The sequence below is a fragment of the Trachurus japonicus genome, chromosome 16 (assembly GCF_045865225.1).
Source record: "Trachurus japonicus isolate A0001 chromosome 16, Traja_1.0".
Lineage (NCBI taxonomy): Eukaryota > Metazoa > Chordata > Actinopteri > Carangiformes > Carangidae > Trachurus > Trachurus japonicus.
In genome coordinates this window covers 24,861,613-24,888,862 of record NC_140922.1, presented here as the reverse complement: position 1 = coordinate 24,888,862, position 27,250 = coordinate 24,861,613, and the positions used below count along the sequence as shown (strand labels likewise).

General features: G+C 42.3%; 1 protein-coding gene across 1 annotated transcript; it reads left to right on the top strand.

Moving 5' to 3' along the window:
- The first annotated feature begins 6 nt into the window (after positions 1-6).
- On the top strand, positions 7-26,833 carry eif3ea (eukaryotic translation initiation factor 3, subunit E, a). Its single transcript, XM_085802765.1, has 13 exons — positions 7-115; positions 1,688-1,805; positions 2,046-2,163; positions 4,257-4,299; positions 5,335-5,439; positions 10,728-10,853; positions 11,233-11,357; positions 13,577-13,703; positions 14,323-14,424; positions 18,858-18,967; positions 24,801-24,903; positions 25,357-25,491; positions 26,667-26,833. The coding sequence occupies exons 1-13, from the start codon at positions 26-28 to the stop codon at positions 26,700-26,702; spliced, it is 1,338 nt and encodes a 445-aa protein (XP_085658891.1). The 5' UTR covers positions 7-25; the 3' UTR covers positions 26,703-26,833.
- The last annotated feature ends 417 nt before the right edge of the window (positions 26,834-27,250 follow it).

Below are 27,250 nucleotides of genomic sequence, written 5' to 3'. Positions count from 1 at the left end.
TCACTTCCCTTTCCTCGGAGCAAAGATGGCGGAATACGACCTCACCACCAAGATTGCCCACTTTTTAGACCGTCATCTCGTTTTTCCGCTGTTGGAGTTCCTATCTGTCAAAGAGGTACGAAATATAACAACATGTAAACGCTTGCGCGTATTTTTTTGTTAATTCTGTCAGCTATTTATGGGTTTTAAACAGTTGTACACGCCGTGTACGCTGAGGAGTTGGTCACATTTTCTACAGCTATGTAAAATACCCACGCTCCAACCGGCGTGGAGCCGGAAACGGAGCGCTCCCCTTTCAAAACAAAAGCGAAAACGCGTTATATGTAGCAGGCCTTTGATAACAGAATACAAAAAAGTGTTACAAACACCTCGGCGATAGGATCAATCCACGTGGACTAAAACACAGTCGAAACGTTTGGTCGTGAAATATCACGACCCTCAAATGTTTTGATATACATTTTCATTTGAAAATACGACACCGGAAGTAGTGCATTGCTTAGTGATTAGCTTTACGTTAGCCGAGAGAACCACGCGCTTTTTCAGTTTTAGATGTTTGCAGGAATGCGCGTTAATTGCATCCTGAGTATTACGTTTTACACAGTCTTGTGTTGTGCTTATTTACACTTTACCATACCGTAAAACAGCGATATTGCTGCCCAAATGATGTATTACCGGGCACTGAGACGCTCGAAACATAGCCCTGGGACAATGCTAATCCATAGATGCTGACAGAGTGGTACAAAACGCACACAATAAATATAAATGTGCGCTAAGGTAACAGCTGGAAAGTATGGCTTGACAGCGGGGAAAAATTAATCCACACAGCTACGGGAAGTGAAGGTCCACGGACAATGGATATAGATATAGATATCCATCAGAATCGCTTAAACTGTTGTTAGCGCTGGCTAGCCAGAGAGAGCTAACATGGACGTCAGTTCATTAGCATTGCCTGCTATGTTCAGCCCACGTTGAGATTAACGTTGTCAAGTACAGTCAGCAGGTCTTTAATATAACAATTATTGTGTGGATTGTATATTACAACCTCAAAAATATGTATATATTAACAGTTAAGTGATAGATTAAAGGAGAAACCCTGAAAATGAGTTTAAAAATACGATACCCCAGTCCATATGGCACACAGAGTCACTGAATGGTTTGACTAGCTATTCAAAAGTAATGATAATCACATAATACACACCAGTGGGAGGTTTTGCACTGACTGGTTAAATAGGGCGTTTCAGTGCCATCATCAAAACATTTAACAAGGGAATATGTTTCAGAAGAACAGCGTTCATCCCTTCAATACAGTTCAGAGACTTGAGCACATTGAGTTTATATGCTCGCCATGTGAAATGTGCTATATAAATACATTGACATTGACATTGATGAATCAATGCAAAGGAACATTAAAACTGTTCTGGTGGCACATGGTGACTCTTCATCTTAATAAAACACTATATTCCCTTAATTTGAAACGCATCTGTACTTATTAGCCCATGAAGGCTGATTTGATCCACTTGACCAGAAGTGATGAATGAAGTAACTGGGCTAAACCTATTATCCACTAACTCGATGTAAAAGTGTTGGTATTGGTAACTTGGCTTGTTCAGAGTCTCCTGGTCAGGTAAAACACCTATTGTACAAACTTTTCCCCCTCAACTCTATTTTCTTTTCTTTTTTATTGTAGATCTACAATGAGCAGGAGCTGCTTCATGGAAAACTGGATCTCCTCAGTGACACAAACATGGTGGACTTCGCCATGGACGTGTACAGGAGTCTTTTTCCCGATAAGGAAATCCCCCATAGTAAGTGTTACACGCTCATCCTCTTTTCCCCAGAGCTAACTTGCACAAAAACAAGGAAAGTATTAATTTTGCCCGATATACATCATAAAATGCTATTTTGCTTGCCTGCCTACTCCATTTAGAATTGATTTAGCAGTAAACTTTGCTTTACAGCATTTTCAGTGCTGGGGCACAGACCATGCACATTCAGGTTTATGTTGTTGCTCTTGGTAATGACTTTCTTTATCTTCCCTGTGTCAGCCCTGAAGGAGAAGAGGACAGAGGTTGTGGCCCAGCTTAAGCAGCTGCAGTCAGAGACGGAGCCCATTGTGAAAATGTTTGAGGACCCTGAGACAACGAGGCAGATGCAGTCTACCAGGTAAAGCCTGTTATTTTTTTTTCTATTACAGAGTAGTATGCAATTTATTGCTGGGCTTAGCTGGCATGATTGGAGGATTAGTAAAAACCTGTTATTTGAAACAGTAGAGTTCATGGCAGCATTGCAAAGGGATTTTGTAAAGAACATGAAACTGTATTTTGAATGAATCTTTTTCAGTGCTTTAACTGAGCGAAGTCAGCAAAGACAGAAGTAAAAAGAGACAGACGCAAGATGTTGTGGTTAACTTTATTAAGACTGTTTTGTCATCTACAGTGATTAAAATAGTTTGGTCATATTCAGCCTTTATCCTTTCCTAATGTTTCTTGGCGCGAGCATGTATAGTTAATCAAAAACATTTTCCATTTTCATCTCATTTCAGTTTGCACTGCTTTATTATATTTTTTTAGCTGGGCTGTAGACATATGTTTATTTAAGCCACAGATTTGTAGGAACTGTTATGTGAGATTTGAGGCCTGATAATAGTAATATTGACTTAACACATGTCTATGTGATTGTTAGTTTGCTGTCAGTGCGGAGGGAGGAAAGGAAATCTACCTTTTGGATCAGGAATCGTGTGTCTGTCTTTAGTTATACATTATTTTTTCTTCATACCATTGAATTCGTAAAACAATGGGAAACTCATCTGGGGTCAATGAAGAATTCTCTGTATGGCCAACAGACTTGGACAGTTTTATTCCATCATTACGGCCCAAATTGCCCTTGATGCAGTTGCTTGTTTTCGACATTGAGTTTGGATTAGAGAATCATCCAGTGCTGAAAATCTGAAATTAGCTGATATTTCAACCCTGATACCCTGTCTATTGGGTTTAATACACACACATTCACTAAGTATTTTACTGGGTCACAGAACCTATTTGTCTCTTTACCTATAATTGGTTGGTTACTAGGCTTTGTTTGGACAACTAGGCCAGAAAAGAAGCCCAGCCATTATAGTAAATCATATTATTATTAACATTATTATTATTATTATTGCATTTATAGGCAGTATCACAATTAGATACAAGTCTGTGGATCATTATCAGCGTTGAGGGATCATTGAGGGATCATATGTTCTCATTTGTTGAAGCTTTGAAACCACTTTTTGAGTTTTTGAGTCAACATGCTGCAGATGGCTCCTTGGATTTTTTTCAGTGCAGAAGGTGGCAGTAATGTTGTGCAGACATTTTCATGAGCAGTTGCCACCAGTAAATCTCAATAGCTGGCTCTCATGTAAATCTCTCGACAAGTGCAAAGTAAAATGTAAGATGTTTTGTATCACTGTCAGGACATGGCGCAGATATTATTCTCTTGTTCTCTGTTTCTATATGAGGGATTTATATGCAGTGTAGACTGATGTGTAGACGGGTTTAAAAAGTAACAAAAAAAAAGATTTTGGTGTTGACAGTAATGGAAAGTGAGTGGCTTATACATATTATTGGGGTCAGTGTTTCAGCAGTGGACAGGAGACTGACATACAGCACTACTGGGAAGGCACCCAGGAGCTTATAGAGTCGATCTGTTATTAACTTCCGTGCAGGCAACGGAGTGGACGGACCCTCGAAAGCAGTAAAGAAATCCAACCTCAGACTAAATGAAATTCACTAAACACACATCTCAAATGTTAGCAAATGCACATTCTGAAAATGCACATACATACCCTTGATTGACATGCAGTTTCAGTGTGGTGTTTACAGAAATACCAAGATTTTAGGTCACAGGCACAGTTGTAAAATGCAGTTTGGACAGGACAGTTAAGAAGAGCCAGTGCATTCCTTCTTGACAAAGCCATAAAGACTCACAGGCTGTGCTGAGAAATCAGGATTCACTTTATTCACCAGACATAATTTGTTAGACAAGGCTAACATAGATTTGTAGTAGCCAAACCAAATGTAATATACAACCCATCACACTGTTTTAAATATGAAATGGACTTCATTTATGCACGGCTCTTGATTTAGACCAGAAGTGGAAAAATATACCTGAATGGGGCTCAAAACACCAGGACGTCAGCCAAATGGCGACTCAAGTTAAATGACCTCTAACTACAGGAACTGTCTTAACTTCTTTTTTTTTTTCTTCTTTTTTTGTTGCAGGGATGGACGAATGCTCTTTGACTATTTGGCAGAAAAACATAACGTAAGTTGGCCTGATTTGCTGACATCTCACTTCTTCCCTGCATTTCCCATGGCTCTTGTGTGAACCCATGGTTGTTTTAGGGGCGAAGTAGGAGGGGCAGGCTGAGCAGGGAAATGCAGAATTACTTCCCAAAACCCTTAACTCATTTTCAGGGTTTGTATGGCTTGCACAAATTCTGCGGACATTTACATTCTGTGGTGAATTGTTAAGAATAAACGGAGTAGCTCGGGACTCGTGGATAGAGCCGCAAGAATGCCGGAGGTTCTATATTTACCGTGATGTTTGGCTTCCTACCCTCCCCTCCATCGGTCCCCTCCCACTCCGGTATCCCGCTGACCTGCATGCTGTCCTCAGTGCACCTCCACACAGCCCAGGCTCAGGGTCCCACAGCCTGCTGTGGGCAAGGCCTGGTGCGGCCCAAAGCACCCACTGGCTGTCACAGTTAAACCGAACCTTAGTGAAAGACCTGACGTCAGTGCACACTGCTCTGAGATACTGGACAGCAGGAAGGACAGATAAATATAGGAAGACAAGTAGGCTTGAAATGATAGCCCTATATATTTATGTACGTATGCATTGCTAATTTAGTTCACATGACCACTTCTTGGCAGATTTGTTCCAAAAGTTAAATATTCTCTTGCTGTGGCAAAATACCACTGATATGATATAGCGGTGTTTACTCTATATTCATTTAGCAGTGGTGTGCCACCACAGTAGGGAAACTATGTCACTGCTACAAGTAAATATGAAATTAAATGGGATTTGTAATTTAGTCACAGCGGTCTACAATACATTTGGTGTAGACCAGACATATTTATTATGATTAAAAAAAATACAACACCCTGACTCTGAAGAAACGCCAACAGATACGACACAAAACTGGAATGTCCTTAGGCACCAGAGCTGCATAAAATTACAGACGAAGCACAGCACAGTGTTTCATTTGAAAATATGCTGAAGTATTGTTTGACTTGGTCTGTCAGCGATTCACATGTTCTCCGTTTGTGATATTGATACATCGTATTTCTCCTGAAGTTTCGTCAGGAGTACTTGGACACGCTATACAGATATGCCAAGTTCCAGTACGAGTGTGGAAACTACTCCGGCGCCGCAGAGTACCTTTACTTCTTCCGTGTCTTGGTAAGTTTTCAGATTTTTATCACACTGATTCAATGCCATTTAACATTAATAGTGCTTTTTGTTGATAACTGTACACATAACTGTGTCTGCAGTGTTTTACTGTCCTCATTTATATACTGCTTAAGGCATTCCTCTGACATATTAAAATTGAACATCACATTACGTCTGCCAGATTACTTTAATTCCTCAAAAGGCCAATGCTCGCACAGGATAGGAAAAGAACACTTAGAAGTAATTGAATGTGAAAAGCTTACGTCATTGCCTATTCAATTCACTGCACGTCTTCTGTATTAGGAGGAGACTGCTGCTCTAGGACTTGAGTAGGATCTTTTACTGGGCCAAGTGATCAGTGGCGGAATGCATAATCTGTCTGTAGTCTCCTCAAGGGGCGGGTCTCAGCAGACACTTTATTGATTTGAGTGCTGTGGCCAAGAGTCCCTTGTCACGACTTCTGAGCTTATGGTGTGCTTAGTTATGCGAGGCATCTGTTAGTTAGCACGAAGAGGGCTCCACACATTTTGCAAGGTGTTTCTGGAAGGGTGTGTGTGGGTGGGCGGGTGTGGGTGGGTGGGCGGTTGGGTGTACTGTATGATTAGAGCCGGGGGACTTTCATCTAATTTAAAGTGATGAAAAAGAAGATAGGAATAAGAACAGAAATGTGTATAAGTTTTGATTAAATTATTTTCAAGGTAACTGTTTTTTAAAAATCAGATAATTCCTAAGTTTTGTTTTGCAGTGGAAGATAATTACAGTTCACAGAGAGTGCTGGCAGAATTCTTGTTAGTGCCCATGCACACTCCCTATTTCCTCTATAAACAAAGAGATTTGTTGCCTGGGTTCTGGAGTTCGTGGTTTTTCTCCCGTTGCCCTCGGAAATGAGTGAAGGATGAACGTGGCTGTGAATGGGCTAGGTGCAGCTCGACTGCGAGACTGGGCTGCTGCTGCTTCCCAAAACTTGTTCTCTATGGCCCGTTTCTGGAGCCAATATGGAGCTATTATAGCAGCATCTCATTTCATAATGTGCTGTTTATTGTGTGGAAGGTACCACCTCATCTTTTTTATTTACGATTTGACCGTTAAGCTTTATCTTCCGTGTGAGGCTAGTCTTTAATTACAAATGAAGCTGTGCACTGGCACAAGCAGCTGCATCTCTGCAGTAATTTGTATTTTTAGAGAGTCGAAAATCTCCAGGGGTGGCGTACATGTTGAGAAACAACTACTACTGGCGAGGGCATTTTACATTAGATGTTTTATCAGGTGTTAATGTGCTGTTGACAAGAGACCATGGCTTTTCTCCAGTCAATTCAGAACTACTGTTCATCCCTGAAAATGGCATAATGAAAGGACTTGCCCAATACCCAGTCACAAGTCACGGTGGGTCTTGACATTATGAACTGAACAAAACGCTGCTCGAGGGACAACAGCAATAACTATCAATGGAACCATGAACTGTGAGGAGACATATAACCTTCCCCAGACTGACTGTTCGCCATGATTGAGAAAGACTCAAAGCTTACACTTTAATGCCTGCAAGTCCAAAGTAAGCCACGGAGGAACAAATACAAAAACTTTTGGAACGGCAACCTTAAAATCAGACACTTAAACCACCATCTCTCCACCGAGCATGTCCAATTTCAAGAAGCTAGCAAAGGCAAAGCTCAAAATTACAATCACTGTGTCCCAGTGATTCCTTCCAGATCGCATGCACAGTATCTTCAGGTTTTGTGTCCAGCTCCTTGTCTTAGATTATTGCTCCATTTGGAATAAAACCAAATTCCCAGCAGAAACGTAGCAATGTTTGACTCTTCTGGTGTGATGCTGTATGAAGTGTGAGTAAGTTCAACTCAACTGAATGGCCTATAATGACCAGTGGAACCAGCCTGCATAGTCAGTGGTTTCCAAGTGTCATTCACTTGTCCTCTTGCTTTTGTTTGTCTTTGTTTCAACATTTAGCTTTGCGGTAAAGCCAGGACCCAAGCCAAAACCAGCTTTGAAAGAATGGGCAAGAATAAGATCAACATTTTGTCTATTCATTAGAGTGAAAAACATTAAGACCATCTTTTGTTCCCATTCTAATTGGCATTTGATACTGCACTGTGTTGCCTCTTGTCTTTCGAATGTCAGTGACTGGCTAGTCATGCACATTCACTACGCCGAAGTGTCCCCTCCTGAAAAAAAACTTGGCAGTGACTTTGTGCAATGATGAACCCTCTTCGCAATAAACAACCCTCTTAACGCAAAGCAGTTGGGTACTTCATTTGATGGGTTTTTCACTGATCTGCCCAAATCTGTAGAAGGAAGAGTTGCATCCGAGACAAAATGACAAGTAATTCACCCAGGCTTTCCACTTCCACTCCCTCGCCTCAAAAAAAAAAAAAAAAGCATTAAAGAAAAGTTTTCAAAAGCTTGCAACGGATATGTCTCACTGCTCCAGCAACAGTTGTTTATGGCTTTGCAACTCAGTCTAAATAAACCAAAATTGCTCTAATTGAGGTATGTTGTTCGAAGTCCAGGAGAGAGGGGTTTTTTTTTGCTTTTACCCCTCAAATTGTGAGACCCCTCATTTTAAGTTCCAGCCAGATCGGGCTCTGTAACTAGATATCTGTTGCTTACTCTTGACAATGCAAGAGGCTTTTTAGATGGGGGGGGGGGAAAGGTAGAAATGGATTTCATTAGTGGGAGTCTGTGTACTGCTCTCCCCCCCCTTCCCTTTTCTCAGTGTTTTGTGGACCTCCCATCCTCACAGGCCCCTTGTCTGTCTCCCCCTCCCCCGTATGGGAGAGGTGAGGCTCCATAAAGTCATTTAACGTGGGAAACCCAGTCAATTAAACGAAGGAAGCCAGCCTTGCAAAATCCATGCCTCAGGTCTTGTTACAGTGTGGCCTAGCCCGAAAAGAGCAACTTATTCATATCATCACTTAATGCAGGGATTGAATGTTAAGAATAAAGATTGAGTATCCCGTCGGATCCCCAGCACAGTAAATTTATTGTTGCTGGTCAGTCAGTGAAATGTGCCCATTTCACAAACCAATGGAAACTTAAGGTAACTGCTGGAAAAACCCAGGTATTGAAACTTTTCTAGCGTGGCCACTAGTGAAAGCCAGACTGTGTGTGTGTGTGTAGAAGGCTGCCATAATGACCTGGAGGTTAGCCAAACATAGCGGGCAGGGACTTCCAAGAGAGGGAAAAAACTAACAAACAAAACAAAACACTTCAACAGATGAAACACCGACCTTTTATCCGGGCAGTGTGGCCGTTTTTTTTTTCTCCTCTAACTGTTACAATACTGATCTCTTTTCTCTCTCTCCTTTGACTTCTGAAAAAAAAAATCATTCATAATAGACCTGAGTTGTACCCTGATCAAAGAAACTGTGCCGCTCTTGCTGGGTTCTCCTCTGGTGGAATACCACAGGAGATTTTCCAAACATTTACCTGCCATCGTTTCATATTATAGCACTTTGTTGAAACGTTATCAGCGTGGAACTGGGCTTTGCCAAGATAAAAAGAGGAACCTTTATATCAGAATAATTTTACCAATTTGTGGGGTTCCAGCGGAAACCTGTTCTTTTTTTAGTGTTTCCTCCACTCGCACATCTGTCGTGTCTCACAGTCCACTTTAGCGGCTGTCCGTCGGTGTACGGGGGCGTGTGGTTAGCATCTAGGTTTCTCTGGCCGCTCAGCAGACACCCACCCTGACTTCCTGCTTGACTCATGTCACTGCGTCTGGTGTTTGGTGTTATCGTGAACTACTGTGGCGCAGAGTTTCCCATGAGCCCTAGGGTGTAGTCTAATGTCCGCTACAGAGTGATTGCGCCGCCGAGGTTCAGAGGAATTCCCAACCTGTGTTTCATTACCTGATTCTTTTTTTGTTTGTTTTGGCCTGTGCTGGAAATCAGAAACAGTAGCCTGCAACATTTCCAGGTGATTATCTTCACAAAGTTGTGTCTTGTTAGTGTCAGTTCATATTTCAGCCTAATTACCTTGTGATAACGACAAAGTTGTCCGCAGTCACTGAAGGTAATGTCAAGCTGAGCCAGTTCATGTGTCAGGGCATTGAAATTATTGCAATGTTTGTTCTCAAGTTGAATGTGTGTGCGTGTGTGTTAACACAAAAAAAATGAAAAACTTGCATTCAATGCACTGTACATATTAGGCATTGTTATTTGACAGGTTATTAGATGGCCTATTCATCGGCTTGACAGCCTAGAGCCAAGAGAAACTGAATAAACTTTAATAATAAACACAGGCTTGTATTACAATATCAGTCAGGCTTGCCAAACCTAATAATTAACAATATATTTAAGGGTAAATAAATAATAAACCATGGTGATTCTTTATTTTATAATGACAAACACTCTTCAATGTAGCAGATTATGTGATTGATCAGCTATGCTGTGCAGTTTCATTTCATTGCAATCAATCACACATTTTTTGGCGCTTTGAGTGTGGGCGGAGCCAAATATCTGGTTTTGAATTTTTTGTTGGTGATATAACTACACTCTATATTTAATACTTATCAGGATGGATCTGACCAGTGCTATGAAATGGCAATTTCAGAGATAGACTTTGGCATCATGGTCCTGTCATCTGATTCATACTTAGCAATAAAAGTCAGCATATCTGGATTTCTGCTGCACTAATTTGGGACTATGATACTAAATCACAGGATTATTTTTGACTGCAGACAAGTTAAATGACATTTTGAACTGTTTTCTGTAACTAGGCCCAAATTATAATTGGCATTGATTATAAGTCTATCATTGCTGATATGCAATTAGATTTGAGGACGTTCAACATTACTCAATCAAGTCAAGCTCCACTGCTATTAAAATGATTTAGTTTTTGCAAATTGTTTGGGCAGCGTAGTGGCACACATGCTCTAAACATGCCTTTTATTTGATCTGGTAATTTTCAGACTGTATGGTCAACTGCAATGCAGTGGCTGTCGTATCTAAAAGTGCAGCAAATTCAGTTTTATAAAAAGCTAAACAGTCTTTCATGATCCATTTCTCTTTTTCTGTCAAGCCCCATTCCCTTAGGATGACATAATTTAATCAGTTTATCCAGTATAAATAAGAAAAATGACTGCTCTTTGCAGCAGTGCCACTGAAGCCAAGCAAGTAGTGGCAAAGCTGTGTACAGAGGCAGATGTTACTTAATAGTCCGCCAGCGTGTATAACAAGATGCTTAATTAGCATCACGTCTGTCAAATGGTTGTGGAAAAAATTGCTGCTTCATATGTTGTAATGTAAGTTTTCAGCATGTGTCCCATGTTTTCTGTCCACAAGGTCCCATCGACGGACAGGAATGCCCTGAACTCTCTGTGGGGCAAACTGGCCTCTGAGATCCTGATGCAGAACTGGGAGGCAGCCATGGAGGACCTTACCCGCCTGAGGGAGACTATCGATAACAACGTAAATGCTCCACTTCTCAGAATTTGATACCTCATCTAGATTCCCTTACATAGACCTCCATATTGACATTTCACTTTGACTGCAGCTCTGCTGTGGCATTTTATTCCTGACCTACATACACGCTCATCCGACTGCTTAGGAACTTGTAGTTGAGAATGAAGTGGTTGTCTTTGTTTGATTGATGGCCATGTAGGGCACACACGCACATTTATTTTTTCTTTGTCTTTTTTTTTTAACCGTATACCCTGTTGGAGAAAAGGACTGGTCCAGGTGAATTTACAGGTTTTTAACTTCTTCTTTGTTGTATGTCTGTCTCGTCTTTGCTTTGTCACCTCTCGTTCCTCCTGCCGGCGTGGATTTCTGTCCTCTCCTCGTCCAGTCCGTCAGCTCTCCTCTCCAGTCTCTGCAGCAGAGGACATGGCTCATTCACTGGTCTCTCTTTGTCTTCTTCAACCACCCCAAGGGAAGAGACAACATCATCGAGCTCTTTCTGTATCAGCCACAGTAAGTACATTTATAATACAGTATTAAATTTGATTGTTGAAACTTTGAGTGCATAACATCTCTCTTTACTTACCGTATTTTGACAACAGCTGTTTCTGACAAATCTGACATTTTTTTCCAGTCCAGTTTTGTTACATTGTGACCACTTGTGTGTTTTCCTCTGTGTTGTGTTGATAGGTACAGCATGTGTAATTACAGTAATTTTATTATTACACTATATCTCCAGAAGCATTTGGAAAAAAGATTGGTCATTTTTATAGCACAAACTTGATTTAGAGAAAACCATTTGCTTTAATAACACATTTTTGGGTGGTGGGCTTCTTCGTGAACCCTGCTGGTATTTTTAAAGTGGTTTCAGAAGTGTGTGTTTTTCGTGTGGTCTGTTTACTCTCCAAGTCGAGAACGAGGCCATGTGTATTGCAGATCGGAAACTTTATACACTGTGTTAAAATTTGCACACCACCTATTTTGATGTATTTGCTCCCTCCCCCTGTTCTGATTGCAGGCTTGTATAATTGTACAGATGATTGGGCTCCACAGACAGTATGACAGGCTACCACAACACAGCACTCTCAAATGTCTGGTTCCCTGAATTTTACTCAGTTTTTAATTTTATTGTGGATGATTAAGGAGGCCAGCCCAATAATTACTCATGAAAAGCTCACCCAGCCATCTGTGTGGATAAACTGAGGTAGTTTTGTGTGCTTTGCAGTTTCACAGTCTAGAAACCTCATGTTTTCCCCACTGAGGCTTGGCTTGGCTCTTGTTTCCCATCTCTTGACCAGTACTTCCTTTGGCTGAAGTCGTTGACCAGTGGCTGGCCTTCGGCTCCACATTTGACCTCCGTTACCCCTGCAGTCAGCAGATGTTCATCCAACGTCTTGTTTGTGTACTACTGACAGACTGCACTGACCTCAGAGCAGATAATGCAAACTTAAGTAGGATACAGGTGCAAACCGGTAGCGCATACCGAGTCATTTGATTTGTCTATATCACTTGTTTGGTTGTTGAACATCATTTTCGTTTCCAGATGAGCTGTGAAACGGGACCTCGTCTGTCTGTCCCTCGTCTGTGTTCTCCCACAGCCCCCCCCTTCAACGGAGGAAATTTGAACTCTTACTTGATTCCTTGGGTGCATGCCTCAGTAGCATCTTCAGCAAACCAGTGCAGCTTTGCTTGTTGCTTCAAAACTCAACTTAAAAAAAAAAAAAAGATGAAGTCCCTTAAGTGGGGTAGGGTGAATGCCCCAAGATATGGTACAGTGACTCATGCAAGATTGCTTGCCATTGGACCCCCCCCTGGAGAGTGAGTAGGTGTAAGTTAATCAGGAACACAGCACAGAGCGTTGCGGTCTTCCACGGGAGTCAAGCAACTACAAAGGGAGGGAGGGGAGGGAGGGGAGCCAGCTCCCTAAAACCAGGCTGACGACGGCTTTGCCAAAGAGCCCACTTCTGTTTTTAGACTCAACATCACAACTGCCACAGGTCTCCTGTCCCTTTAATTGTTTCAGCTAATTAAACTGTCGTCGGCACTCTTTCTCTGAACCCCATGTGTTGCTCTGGACTCAGCTAAAGGAGACCTTAAGGGGCCCTCTCCACTTCCTCTTTTATGATTACATTTTTGTCAGTGGGGGTTCAAGTGCAGGCAAGGTGAAGTTCAGAGATAGGCATTCAGAATCCAATGAGGAGTTGTAGTGATACGGTCGATGTGTTGACCGATTGCCATCTTGTAAAAAAAAAAAAAAAAAAAAATTAAAAATGGCGCGTACTTCGCCTTGAGTCCATGTGTGTGCAAAACTTACACATTGTTTTTACAGAGCACCGTCTCCAGAGTTGGTGTGGGATTATAATCAGCCTGTAATGGCGTCCTGTCTCTTGTGTTCAGCCCTTAGCCGGTTGACCTGTGGTTGAAACATCAGTCCCTGATGGATTGGGTTTCAGCTACTGGGCAGGTCCCTGCTCACTGATCTATATCTTCTTGTCAGGGTTTCCTTTTCCTCCTCCTCTCATAGGACACTAATGAAAGAGACGGCTTAAATCTAGGAGCCATGTCCAGCAGTGAGAGTCCTGTTTGGACATTTATCTGTTCAGCTGCAAAGGCTTTTTCTCTGCTTTAAATGCCAGGAGCCCTATAAGCAGCCAAAATGTTATATTATGTGTCCTTGTAAAGATCATGTCTTTGCTCTGATAAGTGATTACTTTTATCCTTCCTCATTCCAGATACCTCAATGCGATCCAGACTATGTGCCCCCACATCTTGCGTTACCTGACCACAGCGGTCATCACTAACAAGGATGTCCGGAAGCGTCGGCAGGTTCTGAAGGATTTGGTGAAGGTCATACAGCAGGTAACGGACTTTTTCCTTTTCACACAGTTATCAGGTCATTGCTTACAGGCGGTACATACTTTGAAGGATGAGTCACTGACCGGTGTAACCCAAGAACAGTGCTAGCACTTCTTTTAAGAGCAGAGAGTGAATGGTGGCGTTTGGTTCCAAGCTGGAGAAGCCTTCAGCCTATTACTTCTGGTAAATGGTGGTGAACGGACTGAATGCCATGTACCTGCAGTGCACCTTCTCACTAATGGCAGCAGCTACTTCAGTGATCTGAGCACAGATCTAATCACTGCTATCTCTGGTCACTGGACTCGGGTCAGGTTGGGACTTGACATTTTCAAGTTCCAGTTCAGATTGAGTGTATTTGTTTTAATGAATGCACACGAGATGATTCCAAAACCACTTTGGATGTCGTCCCAGTAACTGTGATAAATCATGTATTAGATTTCAATGTGTCTTATATACAGTATGCTTGTCTGTGTAAATATACTACTTCTTCATTTGCATCTTAACATTGTTTTATAAATGTGTATATATATAAAAAAAAACAAGAGCTGCATAATATATATGTAAACATATACAGTAGATGCATGTGGAGTTGATGATTCGATTTTTGTTTTATTTTTCTCAGGAGTCTTACACCTACAAAGATCCAATCACAGAGTTTGTTGAGTGCCTGTACGTGAACTTTGACTTCGACAGTGCTCAGAAGAAACTCAGGGAGTGTGAGTCGGTGAGTAACCACTTAAGTAACCCCAACAACATTCAACTCAACCTTTTCTTCCCAAACTACGAGGAGGAGCTAGTCTTGGGTTTATTGTGCCTCTCCTTGACAATACAGAGGTCTTCTGAAGACCAGTGATTTGTGGGTCAGACTCCTGAACTTTCACATGGAACATGGCAGTAAACATGGTTAGTGACCATGTGAGCTCTACGTGACCTTCTGCCTGTTCACACAATGTTCCTATTCGCCGGAGGTCTGCGTGGGTCAGGACGGTGATGGCCTGCGCCTTGTTTCTTACTGTCAGATATAGAGGGCTGCTCGGACACTGTATGACTCAGGCTGCAGTCAGATTTTACTATGGCCTGTAATTGACCCACCAGGCTAGTAGTTAACAGTAAAACCTTTATAAGCAAAGGTCTCCGCAGAGGCGTGCAGACACTCATTTTCTGTGGGAGATTTGTCATAGCTCCCTCATTTAGAGTGTTAATTTCAATTTCGGTGTGTAATGGCTAAATGTAACTGTCATCCCTGATGTGAGAATGGGACTGAGAGCACACAGTAGGAGTCCACTCTTTATGTTGACAACACAGCTTAACACAAAAAATGTTAGAGGATGATATTTATAGCTCAATGAAAGATAAAATGAAAATCTTGTAATTTGACCGTTTGATCTTGTTATCAGTAAGTCCAGTAATTTTTGACAAAATTACCCCTTTTTTATGCCTTTGTGTCCACTTAGTAAACAGCTGTGATATAGTCACCACCTTCTCCATATATCTCCATAATATCAGTCGTATTACAGTTGCCTTTCCTTCAACCCTAATAGGAAACAAATGCATTAGAGTCCATGAGTCACAAAAATAATGAAGGGATGATCCTATTTCTTGAAGTTGAATTGGTGTTTATTTTCACTTTTATAGTGCACAGAGGCTTTAACCTCATCACATCCATATGTGGGTGTTTCTAATACTCTGTCCACCCCCTTTAAGTCAAAAAAAGCATCAGTATAATCTGACAATAACAGCTGAATACGATGTAATATTACCATTGTTTTGGGTCTACCTAGGTGGTGAACCTAATAATTTACTGGTATAAGTATTTAATATGCAATATATGTATTTCTAAACATATACACAATAGGAGTCATATGTCAGTACATATCCTTTTTGTTTAAGGAAAACTTAATTTAATGTGTGGGACCTGTTGTCAGTATAACAAGCAATTGTGGGGCTTTGATGTTTCACTCTACAAATTGCTTAGTGTGAATTCTCAGATACTGCAGTGAAAGTGCAGCTGGATAAACAGGATGGACACAATAACATAAATACCTATACGTGATCATAATAATGATAAATGGCAAATTATGTGTTGCGTTGATGGCATAAGCCCAGGAGGCCCTATTACGAGGGTCTGGTCAGATCCCGTGGACACAATCAGTGAACGCTAATCAGATTCAGAGAGAGAACAGGTGTCCTAGCTGGTGTTGTGATGTATGTATATTTTGTGTAACTCGATCTACTGGTGCATTCTTTGCATATGCACTGTAATTTGGTTTTCCCAGATGACATGATAATTTGGACCTACAGTGGAATAAAAGGCTAGAGGGTTATTTGGCCCCTTTTTCATCTTTTGCCTCTCAATGATAAACCTTCGAAATGAAAAACATCTGGCCTGATCAAATGGTTCTTTCCCAGGAGTAAATGTTTATAAATCATGTCAGCGGTTTAGTGAAGGTTCCGTTTCATTTTAGCCTATTTTCAAGCTAATACAAAGAGTCTTGGGCTTTAGCACTATTAACAAATGAGGAAGTTTAAACCAAACTCATTTGGGCAGATTTGTTTTTACTTAGTTATACCCTCAAAAAAAAAAAATCTGTTCATCGTGGTTAGAAAGAAATCCACAGCCTATTCCAAAAGAAAATGAGATTTTTCCTGTGCAGAGGCCTCCAGGGGCCATCTCCAAATGATGACATGTACTATCAACAATATTAGAGCTGTATCCTATTTCAGCTGAGACACGACACACGCCCTCAATCACCAACCTTGTTAAACACTTGCATGCACTTCTTAGGAGCTCTCTGGATTGGTCCTGACCTTGTCTCATGGGACCCTGTTTACAGAGACGCTTCTTTGGTGAAAAGAGATTCTCAGTCCTGGGCCACCTCCGAGGTCGAGGCCCAAGTTATTCCAGGTGCTTTAAACTCTGGACTACCTGTCAGTCTTAACAGAGCGTGTCCAGTAGGTACAAAAGCCCTCTATTGACAGGTCTAGCGAAGTGGGTGGTTCCAAAAGTGTTTAACAGCACCTTTAATGCATTGCCTGTGATGGTCTGCAAACATTTCCCAAAATGGTCCTGTTTGAAGTTTGTCGTGCAGTTTTTTTCCGCCCGCAGAAATTCACACGGAAGCCTTTAAAAAGTGCATTATTTCAGAGGTAAAAGGATGTTTCGGTGATTGAGGTAAGCCGATACCCCATTGGGATGGGCTGTTGTCTTGATGAGCATTTGTAATGCATCAATTTTGAGCCATTGAGAAGAGTGGCACCTATCTATTTACTGATTGCTGTAATGGCAAGATATGGGTATTGTTTTCAGCTCCCCTGTGCTCAGTTCACTGTACCCTGTACAATAGTTTGAGCTAAGTGCTTTCAGAGGGAGAGTTTAGCTCGGTTTAAATTGTCCTGTTCAGGCTGCATAAGTTTTCTTTTTGTTTCTTTCCCACTCCACCTGAATCTGGAATCACTGTCAGATGTTTGAATCTTGCATGTCAAAGACTGAAAAGTATAGGCCTACCTATAGTCAGGCCCTCAGATTGCACATAAAAGGGCTCTTTAAGCCCCCTTTCAGAATTTGTTTAAGCTTTTGTGGCTTGAATCCCAGATGACAGTAATTAGGGCACTTAACTCCTCAAAGTTTATCAGCCTTAGATAAGCGTTGTCATAGCTGAAATGCGTGTTGCCTGATAGCGCCATGTAGTTGGGATTTATTCAAGCAGAACTCAGGACAGATAGCGGCTTTCTAAGCTTAAGCAAACCAAGCACGGAGTAATTCTCGGAGAACTTTTGAAGATGGAGGTCTGTGATGTGAAATAGCACTCACTGGAGAGTTGGAATGCAGCGAGCACTGAGAAATGGGACCATTTCACACAGTGGTACCTCTGGGGCCATAGCTGGGTCACGAGCATTTACAGTAGATGAAGTAGATGAATCGGCCATATGTAGCAGACGTCAAAGAGTCCAAGCAGGGCCGTATTTCTCACTGGTAACAAGGCACAGGTGATACTGTATATAGACGGCTGAAAGGACTTGCTCTCATCTGTGAGTTTATTTGGACTGGAGGTGCTGCTGCCGCTGGTGGATGACTGTAGCTATGAAATTTGGTGATCCGGGACAGGAGAGTTGACACTGAACCACCAGACCAGATGACTGATGACGAGTCGCAGACAATGCAGCCGCCTCTGCGGTCGGCCCCTGTTTTTTCACTGTATTGTACACGGCGTCTGTAGAAGTGAAAAGATTTGTGGTTGATCTGAAGCACCGTGCACGGCCCGGGGTCACGAACAGACTTACCGACTTTGGCCAGGAACGCACTGAATGTGTGGCGTGAGCGTGGCAGCTGCGGAACATGTTTCATTTCAGTGCACATGGTAATGGCTTAGAGCTGATAGACTGGCTGCGTGACACACACTTCCCTTGTGTTTTGGTTGTGTGATCCAGAGATTCAGCCTCTCATCTTGTAGTAAAGAAAAGACCTGTTGATGTCATATTTACGTCTTAGCAGCAATATTAAACAAAACTGACACCTTACACTATATACAGACATCAAAAAATATGATTACAAACTTATATTTTATAAAGATAAATCCCATCAGTAACCTGCAAACTCTATGTAGAGATTCAGAGCTGCTACAGCAGTAAATGCAGCCAGCATGAACACACACACATCTCTCTCTCTACAGCAGTTAACGATGTCATTCTCCATGCTCATTGTCATGCTATGCGTGCAGTGTGTTGCTCGCATTTATAGAAGGAACTATTTAATTATAAAACTTCAGCCAAAACAAATTTTTTGGTGAGGTACTTGTTGACAGTCTGGTCCTACCTGCCCTGTTTACTGTGGACTTATAAAAAAAAAATGGATTGGACTGTTGTTTCACTGAATAGATTTTTTGCCTAATTGAATGAGACATTACTTTGTAGAGCAGACAGATTGAAACTTGTGACTCTCATGACTCTCAGACTGGGACCTTTAGGCCGGACAACAATGGATTGCCCTGATGAGTCTAAGAAAAGCTCTGACTTCTCTCTGTTTAACTGTTTGTCCTAACTTGAACCTTAAACTGTTGTAGGAGAACCTTTTGAAGTGGCCCTTGTAAAAAGGGACAGAAATAACTCTTTGTGTAATATTTACACTGCTTTTAACATAACATGGTTTTTGTTTCCTAGGTTCTTGTGAATGACTTCTTCCTGGTGGCTTGCCTGGAGGACTTCATTGAGAACGCCCGCCTCTTCATCTTTGAGACCTTCTGCAGAATTCACCAGTGCATTAGCATCAGGTTAGTCACTAAGTACAAACCTCCCCAAGTGAAACTAACCCTTGGGAGCCACTGTTGAATAAGCAGTAGTGTTATTGGGGATGCCGTATGGGGGATGCTACAGTTATCACTCAGCAGAATTCTGACAGACATCCTTAAAGGCTAGCAGGAAGTCATATTTGCTATCTCCAGACTATGTAAGCGTTCAGCAAACAGGAAGTGAGAACATAGGCTTAGCGATGAGTGGAGTCTCCCTCACAGATAAGTGTTTATTGCCCGTCCACACACAGCCATGCTGACTGCACACATCTTGAGGATTAAGCATTGTGAGCTTTAACTGGTTCCAGGGTCTCCACAGGTTGCTGTGCTCACTAAACTTTTAAGACCACCTGTCCCGAGAGCAATTCGGATAGGCTTCTCCCAGCAAGAGGTCAGGATTTAGACTGGTTCCTACCTACCTGCTCTAATGCACAGGAACCACTCAGACCAAGAAATGGAGTCAATCCCAATTACAGTGAGCATCAGCAGAGAGAGGAGAAATGGGTTAAAGTGATTGTTTACAATTAAGATAGATTACAGAATTTGGCTGCCTCTTAACATCAGTTTTAACGAGTAAGAAAAATAAAGAGGCATTCACCAATACCAGCCATTAATCCTCGTCTTTGTAATGGAGGATTTAAGCTTGTTGCTGAACCTAATCTCATAGCTAATGCATGTGTTATTGTTTATTCTTTTTCTCACTAATTCTTAGTACAAATTCCCCACTGCTGTATTCATAGTGTGCTGTTCCTCTGGCATACTATGAATGCTGAAGGTTTGAAGCAGGGTCTGCATTTCAAATATGGTCCACGAACACATGATGTTCAGTGGAAAGAGGGAATGAATTACTTCTGTTGACACGAAAATGATTGCATTGACTGTTATATAGAGCCGTGGAGGTCTGTAGTCAAGGTTGAACCGTGGAACATGATCAGGCCCTGTCGAAATCTCCAGTTGCAGATTGTCTGGAATTGATTAGGAGTCCTGGTTCTTTTTGGCAGACTTACTGCAATTGGATCCATTTACTTGTTAAGGACCACAAAGGTTAGTGGTAACACTGAAAGAGGAAGTTGAACGGTGATTTTTCTACTTTTCACCTTTTTCCTGTGTCCTCGGCTCGCTGTTTGTTGAGGTTTCCGAAGCAGGAACACTTATCAGGGTCAGTTTCAGGGATTTCCATCTTTATTTTTGGCGATGTTATGACGATGGACAGAACATGTCTATTTTTTGACAGACACCCAAATTCCATGTCATTAGTGCGTTGCCCAGAAGCCCTCTGTACCCAAGTGTGGATTCAAATGAGTTTGATGGCTGTTTTTAATGAGGACATTTTTACAGCTGTTGGCCATGATGGTTTCACAGATATTTAGCTCGCCATTTGCCCACAGCCTGGAACACAGAAGTGGACCCGAAGTCGGCGTAATTGAGTTATTTTATGCAATAAAGTCTTATGTAAAATGTACTGTAGGGAGTGAAAACGCGATTCAGCCTGCTCTCATAATTGCATACACACACATCCTTTTGTCTAGACTGTTCAGTGTCCCGAGTGTGTGTGTTTCCAATTTAGCTTTGTTTTCCCAGTTTGATTTACAGGGTTTGTTTCCTTCAGTCCTTCCATGAACGTTTCAGTGACGAGACCCTGCACTGACCTCAAACGCACACTTGTCCTTTGACATTTTGAGTAAATGCTTGAGACATGATCATTTGGGCAGTTTTTTCCCTCCCCATCACTAGATTGTATTTGTACACAACTGCTTACTGGTAGTTGGATGGAGCGTCTCGTGTATTTGGATGTAACACTGAGGATCTTTCCACCTCACAATTGAGTCATTAAAACGACCACACGATCATTTCGGTTTCCCCGAAAAATCAATTTCACCCCAAGCCTAACAGCAAGGTTGCTCCAAATGGCTTCGAGTCTCCCAAACGCTATCATATGTTAGTGTTTAACAATGCATTCATTTCAGGCAAGCCATGTTAAGAAGGGGGCTACTTTTTGAGAAGCAGCCCCCATCCTCCTTTCTCCCCAAAGTGCGCTAGACCCCAATCCCTGACCTCTCTCTTCAAGTGTGAGGTAGGTACTGAGACCCACAGGAGTCCCCTAGCCTCAAGTCGAAAGCTCAGGAGCCAGAGTGAGTAAAGGGTCGAAATGAAAGTGATCCCCTCTCCCCCAAGGAACGGGATCATGGTTGTGTAAAACAAAACCAGTCATGGAGGCTGTCTGCTTGGCTTAAGGGCCAAAGGATGTCAATAGTGTAGGTTGTTTGAGTCCGACCTGTTCCCTGCTCCCTCTCACATCTCCCTTTTTTTTCTCCCACTCTTTTCTTACTTAGCTGCTGTAGAGCTCTCTGAGACAATGAGATAAAGTAACCCTGCTCTGATATACAAATGTCCTTCCTGAGAGGAAAACATTGCCAGACTTTCTTTCATAAATTAGATTAGAGGACTTTGACTGGTACAGGCCGAGGCCCTGGGCCTTTTGGGGCACGCTCTGTTCCTGTGTTATGCTGCACAGATCACGTTTAGAGGGGTTAGGGGTTATAGCTTAACTCCCCTGTGAGGAAACCAGACCATGTTTATTTTGATCATCATATCTGACCTGGACTTGACTGACTTGTGCCCCCACTTTACCGAATTGCCAAACAAAACACCCAGTACCCCTGTGCAGCAATCACTTAATCATATGGGTAAAATCTGAACCAATAACAAATTTCATTCAAATTTGACCGAGATTACTTGATTGTTAGATAAATATGTGAAGAGTGTTTCCGAATGTCAGTGAGTATGATGGAGTGGAGCTCTTAACAGAAGTTGACTATTCTAGTAGTTTTTACATGATTGTACGAGAAGATGTTGGGTTAGGCATAACACAACTACCGGTATACATTGTTATGCAATCCATTATCATCCATTGCTTTAGCCCTACTATACTGTGAAGCTTGTAACAAGCAGCATTTATGCACTATATCAGACAGGTAACCTTGCAGTGCAGTGGGATTTCCCTTCTATTCACTTGTGGTTAGGACCAATCGGCATCTCATGAGAAAGGAACTGTTTGCAGCTAAGGAGAAATGTATGCACATTTTGTCTTTTTAAAGATGGCAGGCCAAGTAGCTTCCCCCTTTTCCAAACTTTTCCCACAAAACATTCCCAAATGGTTCAATGTAAGTAACCAATTGGCACATCAGGTTATCAGATGGATGTTGGTTCTATTTGAGGTTCATTTTTGACACAACAGGTTGGGTCATTAATTTGTTTTATTTCATTAATTTGGAATGTGTTTCTGTTTGTTTGACATAAGCTCATATCCAGTCAATCATATTGAGGTGCAACTATTAATAATATGCCACTTGCTCTAGCAACATGTAGGTCCACAGACTTAAAACCTTGGTGTCACTCTATGATTGCTGACATGTGGTATCCATCTCCAGTCAAACTTGAGTCATTAGACAGCTGACACTTTTCCGAACTTGTTAGGTCCCCATAATAATCCATAGGAGTAATTTTGTTGTCATGCGTCGTTTTCTCCAGGTTTTTTGTGACCTGGAGTGTAATCATCTGTCCACCAGAGCTAGTGTTACTAGTTTACTGATGTGAGTGACAGGTTAATCAGTCTCTCTATACTCCTTTCTCTTCCCTCTGGGCTGCTGGGATGAACATGAATCAGCTCACAACTGGTGTTTTTCTTACTTGTTATCCACCTCCTCCATCACTTCACTGCGGTGAAAGTGTTGAGAGAGATGCACTGTCACTTGGAGACCAAACCCCATTTTGCTCATTATGCTGAGGTAATGCTCATTGTTTGTTGTTTATGCTTTTAATGCCCCCATCCAGACACTGACATCATTTTACTTCCCTTCTTTATGTGGTTTTGCCACAATTTGGCAAACGTTCATGGGTTAGAAAGTGGTAGTCCTTTTTTTCTGTTTGTTTGTTTGAGCCTTGAGGTAAGACAGACATTATCGCAAATCCCAAATAAGATTACTTTCCACCAAAAGAATGTCTTCAAGAAGTCAGCCTGAGTTGCGATCAGAAATGACTGGTGGTGGGGTCTGTGTGAAGAGCCGTGGTGTGAGAAGTAGTTTTGGTCTGGGTAGATTCAAGCTTACTCACTGAGGGAGTCTCACAAAACATGATTAATGGACCAGGAAGTGATAATTAGTTGAGTAAATTGTTTTTATATAGTCCTTATAACCCCTATTATTTTGTGCAAACAAACAGTGACTACACACAATGACAAATTTGTCCCTACAGTATTTGTGTTAGGTTTTCCGAAGGGTGGGAGGGGCCCACGTCTTGCTTTTGAGGTAAGATTGCTGTAGTAATTGTGGGCAGTGCACAGAGGGGTTGAGGATATTTATTGGGGCCCTTATATGAAATGTGGTAGGCGTGGAGGGTGGTGGGGGTCAGACAGGAGGGGAGGGGGCAGGAAATGTGGGGCGGGAAGGGGGTCTAGATGGGGATATCGAGGGGGTCTAGTTATTTTGAAAGCCACAAGGGAAGCCAGCTGCACTGGGTAAAGCTTTGGATCAAAGAATGCCAGCCACCCTCATGCCTCCCCTCCCGACACTGTGACACATCCACGTCTAGCTGTATCAAAGAGCAGCCCAGTCTCCAACCTGGCTTTTATTTCAAGGGACAGTCACCGGTTGGACCAGTGTGCCATGACAAGCTTAAGTGGCCAGGTGTCCTGGACAGAGGTTCAAAAAATAAAAGGTTAAGTAACCACAGAGGCTCACAACATGGGGCAGTCCTAGCACGTCTAATTGAGTTATTCATACAAGTCTGTAAATCAAGCTCCCATTAGCAGAGGACCATTAGAAGTGTTTTGGAACGTGCTTCATATTATACACCTTTTGCCTGAAGCGCAATATGTTGGCCATCTATTAAAACTGTCAAATGAAAATCGTGACTAGTCATTTGGCAACTAATGTACAACATCCATCATAATGTAGTGTAGTGTTAACTAAGAGTTATTTGGTGCTATTACATATTTTAAGAATACATCATGTCCAGAGAGCAACCCAGTTTAATTGAAGTCACTGTTTGCAGAAGACCTATCATATCGACGAGCTGCAGAGAATATCTGTGCCATATCTTGTGTTGAAAACCAAGACGGTTCAGTAACATCAACAGTAGTTATTTTAGTTTGGTTTGATTTATACATTGAAATGTCCTTTCTATATCTTGTCTCATTAACGAGCCAATGTGCTAAAATGCTCACAGAGACAGTGTTGGTGTTTAGAGGCTATCATGTTTATGATATTAACCATCTTTGCTTTGTGTGTTACCTTACTAATGTTTGCTAATTAGCACTAAACACAAACCATAGCTAAGATTGAACAAGTGTCATTCATTTTCAGCCATTTGAAGCAGATTTGAGGGGGGGGGGGGTGATGACGACCTCATGGCTTTGCTCAGTCAGAAGGTCACCAAAGTCACCTTGATACATCCTTGAACCATGAATGTCTGGACAAAGATTTGTGAAGGATGTCTTGACATTCATGGTACAAGGCCGTCTGAGACCAATGGAGTGGACAAACCTACACATCAATATTGCCATCCAAAACTGAATGCAATGATAAACATCAAGTTTTTTTTACCCCATCATCCTTCAGAATAGCATTAATTCACTCATTCATGGTGATTCATGCATTTTGAGGGCCTCATGTACGGTAATATTACAGTGCTGCAGACCCAGGTTAATCCGTTTTTAGTTTTCAGCAGAACCTGTACACCGCTGAGACGGACAAGCCTTTCTGTTCACTCCTACCCAGACCCAGGTCTGAGCCCCACATCTCTGTTTTCTCAACAGCATGCTTGCAGACAAACTGAACATGACGCCTGAGGAGGCTGAGAGATGGATCGTGAACCTTATCCGCAACGCCAGGCTGGATGCCAAGATAGACTCCAAACTGGTGAGACCTCCTGTCTTCTTCCTTAATCAATCAGCTCAGCACTTAACTGCTTAATCAAAGCTTTTCAAAAGGACCTTTCCAATCCAGATGTGGTTGTGATTATCACTTAGCTCTTTACAGGAGCTCCTCCTGAACGTCCTCGGGAAGATAAAGAGGCATTATTTGTGCTGTGACTTTGTAATTGAAGGGTAAAGACTGCTGTAAGGACATCGCAACCACAATATCTCACCCTTGTTAGGTCCCCTGCATGTTTTGGCCTACACATCACAGCAGTCCTCTGTAATCAGTCCTTCAGAATGACATGGAATTATGTGGATGAGCCTACAGTAGATGTCAATGGGATCTTTGCAACCTCTGGTTGGTGCTTGTAAGATGGTGTGTCTGCGAGATCGAATTTGATTGGCTCTTTGGAGTAATTGTGAATGCATGATTCATTTTCGTCTGTGTTTTCAGGGCCATGTGGTCATGGGGAACAACGCCATATCTCCATACCAGCAGGTGATTGAGAAGACCAAGAGCCTCTCATTCCGCAGCCAGATGCTGGCCATGAACATTGAGAAGAAGCAGGCCCACAGCGCCAGGAATGAGGTGAATAATGCACACATACTGTAAATTTAAAATGCACACATACCACCTCTCCCAGCTGGAGGCGACCGTCCCTCCCTTTACCAATCGGATCGCTAGAAGGTCAACATGAGCTCAGGGCAGTTCAAAGTGTCTCAAATGATCAGCTCAGAAGAACAAGGCTGAAGAATGTTGATGAACAACCATCAACAAAAGCTCTCTTTACACGAAATAAGCCAGTAAGAGCAAGTTTAACAGAGCGAAGGCTTTCATCCCTCCATTGCTCTTCAAAGGTCTAATGACAAGGTAGATTCCAAACAACCATAAAACGAGTCCTGAGCTCAGTGACTCAGCTCAGCAACGTAAATAAGGTGGACCCTCACCGGCTTTTGGTGAACATTACTCAAAGCTTAGAGTTCCCTGCACTTAGGACCTGTTGCAGATGTCTGGCTCAGGGTCCAGTCATCCCATTTACGTGTGTTTTTGATGTTGACCTTGTGCATTTTAGTGGTATGTAGACCGCTCAAGCACTACAACTACACAGAATGTCATGATCACACGCATACTCTGAACTGAAGCTGAGAGCTGTTGCTTCACACCGCATGAAGACATGACACGTCTGTCAAAGCAGATTGATGGGCCGGCTCCCGCACCCGACAGCCCTGACAGCACCAAGGCCACAGAGTTACAACTGACACGTTAAATGTTCACTTTTTAACTGTGCCGCTCTTGAGTGGCTAATCTTTGATGTGCTCAGTTACCCTCCTTCCTATTGTTTGAATGTCTGCAGCAGGAGTGCTGCCATAACCCTGTCCTGTAAAAAAAAAAAAAAAAAAAAAATAGCAGCGGCCCCACTCATTAAGAAGTTTTTGTAATTAGACAAAAGAGGCTGCAAACAACTCACAGAGCACCACTACATCCTGCTGTCCTCAAGGCTACAAATCACTTGCATATAGAGAACATTTACTGCCTGCCATCTGGGCTGGCTGCTTAGGGTCCCTGTCAGCCCTCACCACCACCCAGCGCTCACCAACAGAGCACACACATTACACATTCCCGACGAGGAAAAACATCAGCACTTAACTGCTTGCACATGTATGATGCTTTTTCACATTTCCGGCAGAATTTTGTTTTGATCGTTTTCAGTGATCCTCAAATGGTCTAACTTGACTTTTTTTTTCTTCACGCCTTTCTTCCAGACACCGAACTGGGCAGGTCAGGAATCTGGATTTTAGTGACACAGTGAAGATGGAGCCATCCGACTCAATATTTTACATCCTTTTTCCACACTTGTCTCTCAAGGAGCACAGTACTGTTTTGCACTTGGTTCAAGTCATCACCAGTTCAATAAAAGTGACCAACAAAACCATTTTCACCCATGATTGCCTTATTTCTGGACATTACAAATGGCGGTTGAGGTTTGAGTGGTCAGACTTTTTTGTATCGGTAATACTTGATGAAGTTTTAATGTGTGCATTGAGTCACTGAGTGGGACAGTTAAGACTGCTGTGTGTGATGCGGCTCATGTGTGCGCAGTAATGATGAATGGCTGTTTAGTCTGTTGGTTTTATGGTGTTTTAGTGGTTCGCTTCACCGTGGCAGGCAGTCTCGCTGAGTGGAACGTCAGCTGAAGGGGGCAAACAGAGGTGATGTACAGTTACCAGTGGTCACACTCTCTGCCAGTCATCCTGCCCATCTGAGGACATGAGGGAGCCATAAAGCACCATTAGCCAGACGGACACAATCTTTTTAATGTCCCACCCCACCCCCGCTTTTCTCTGCT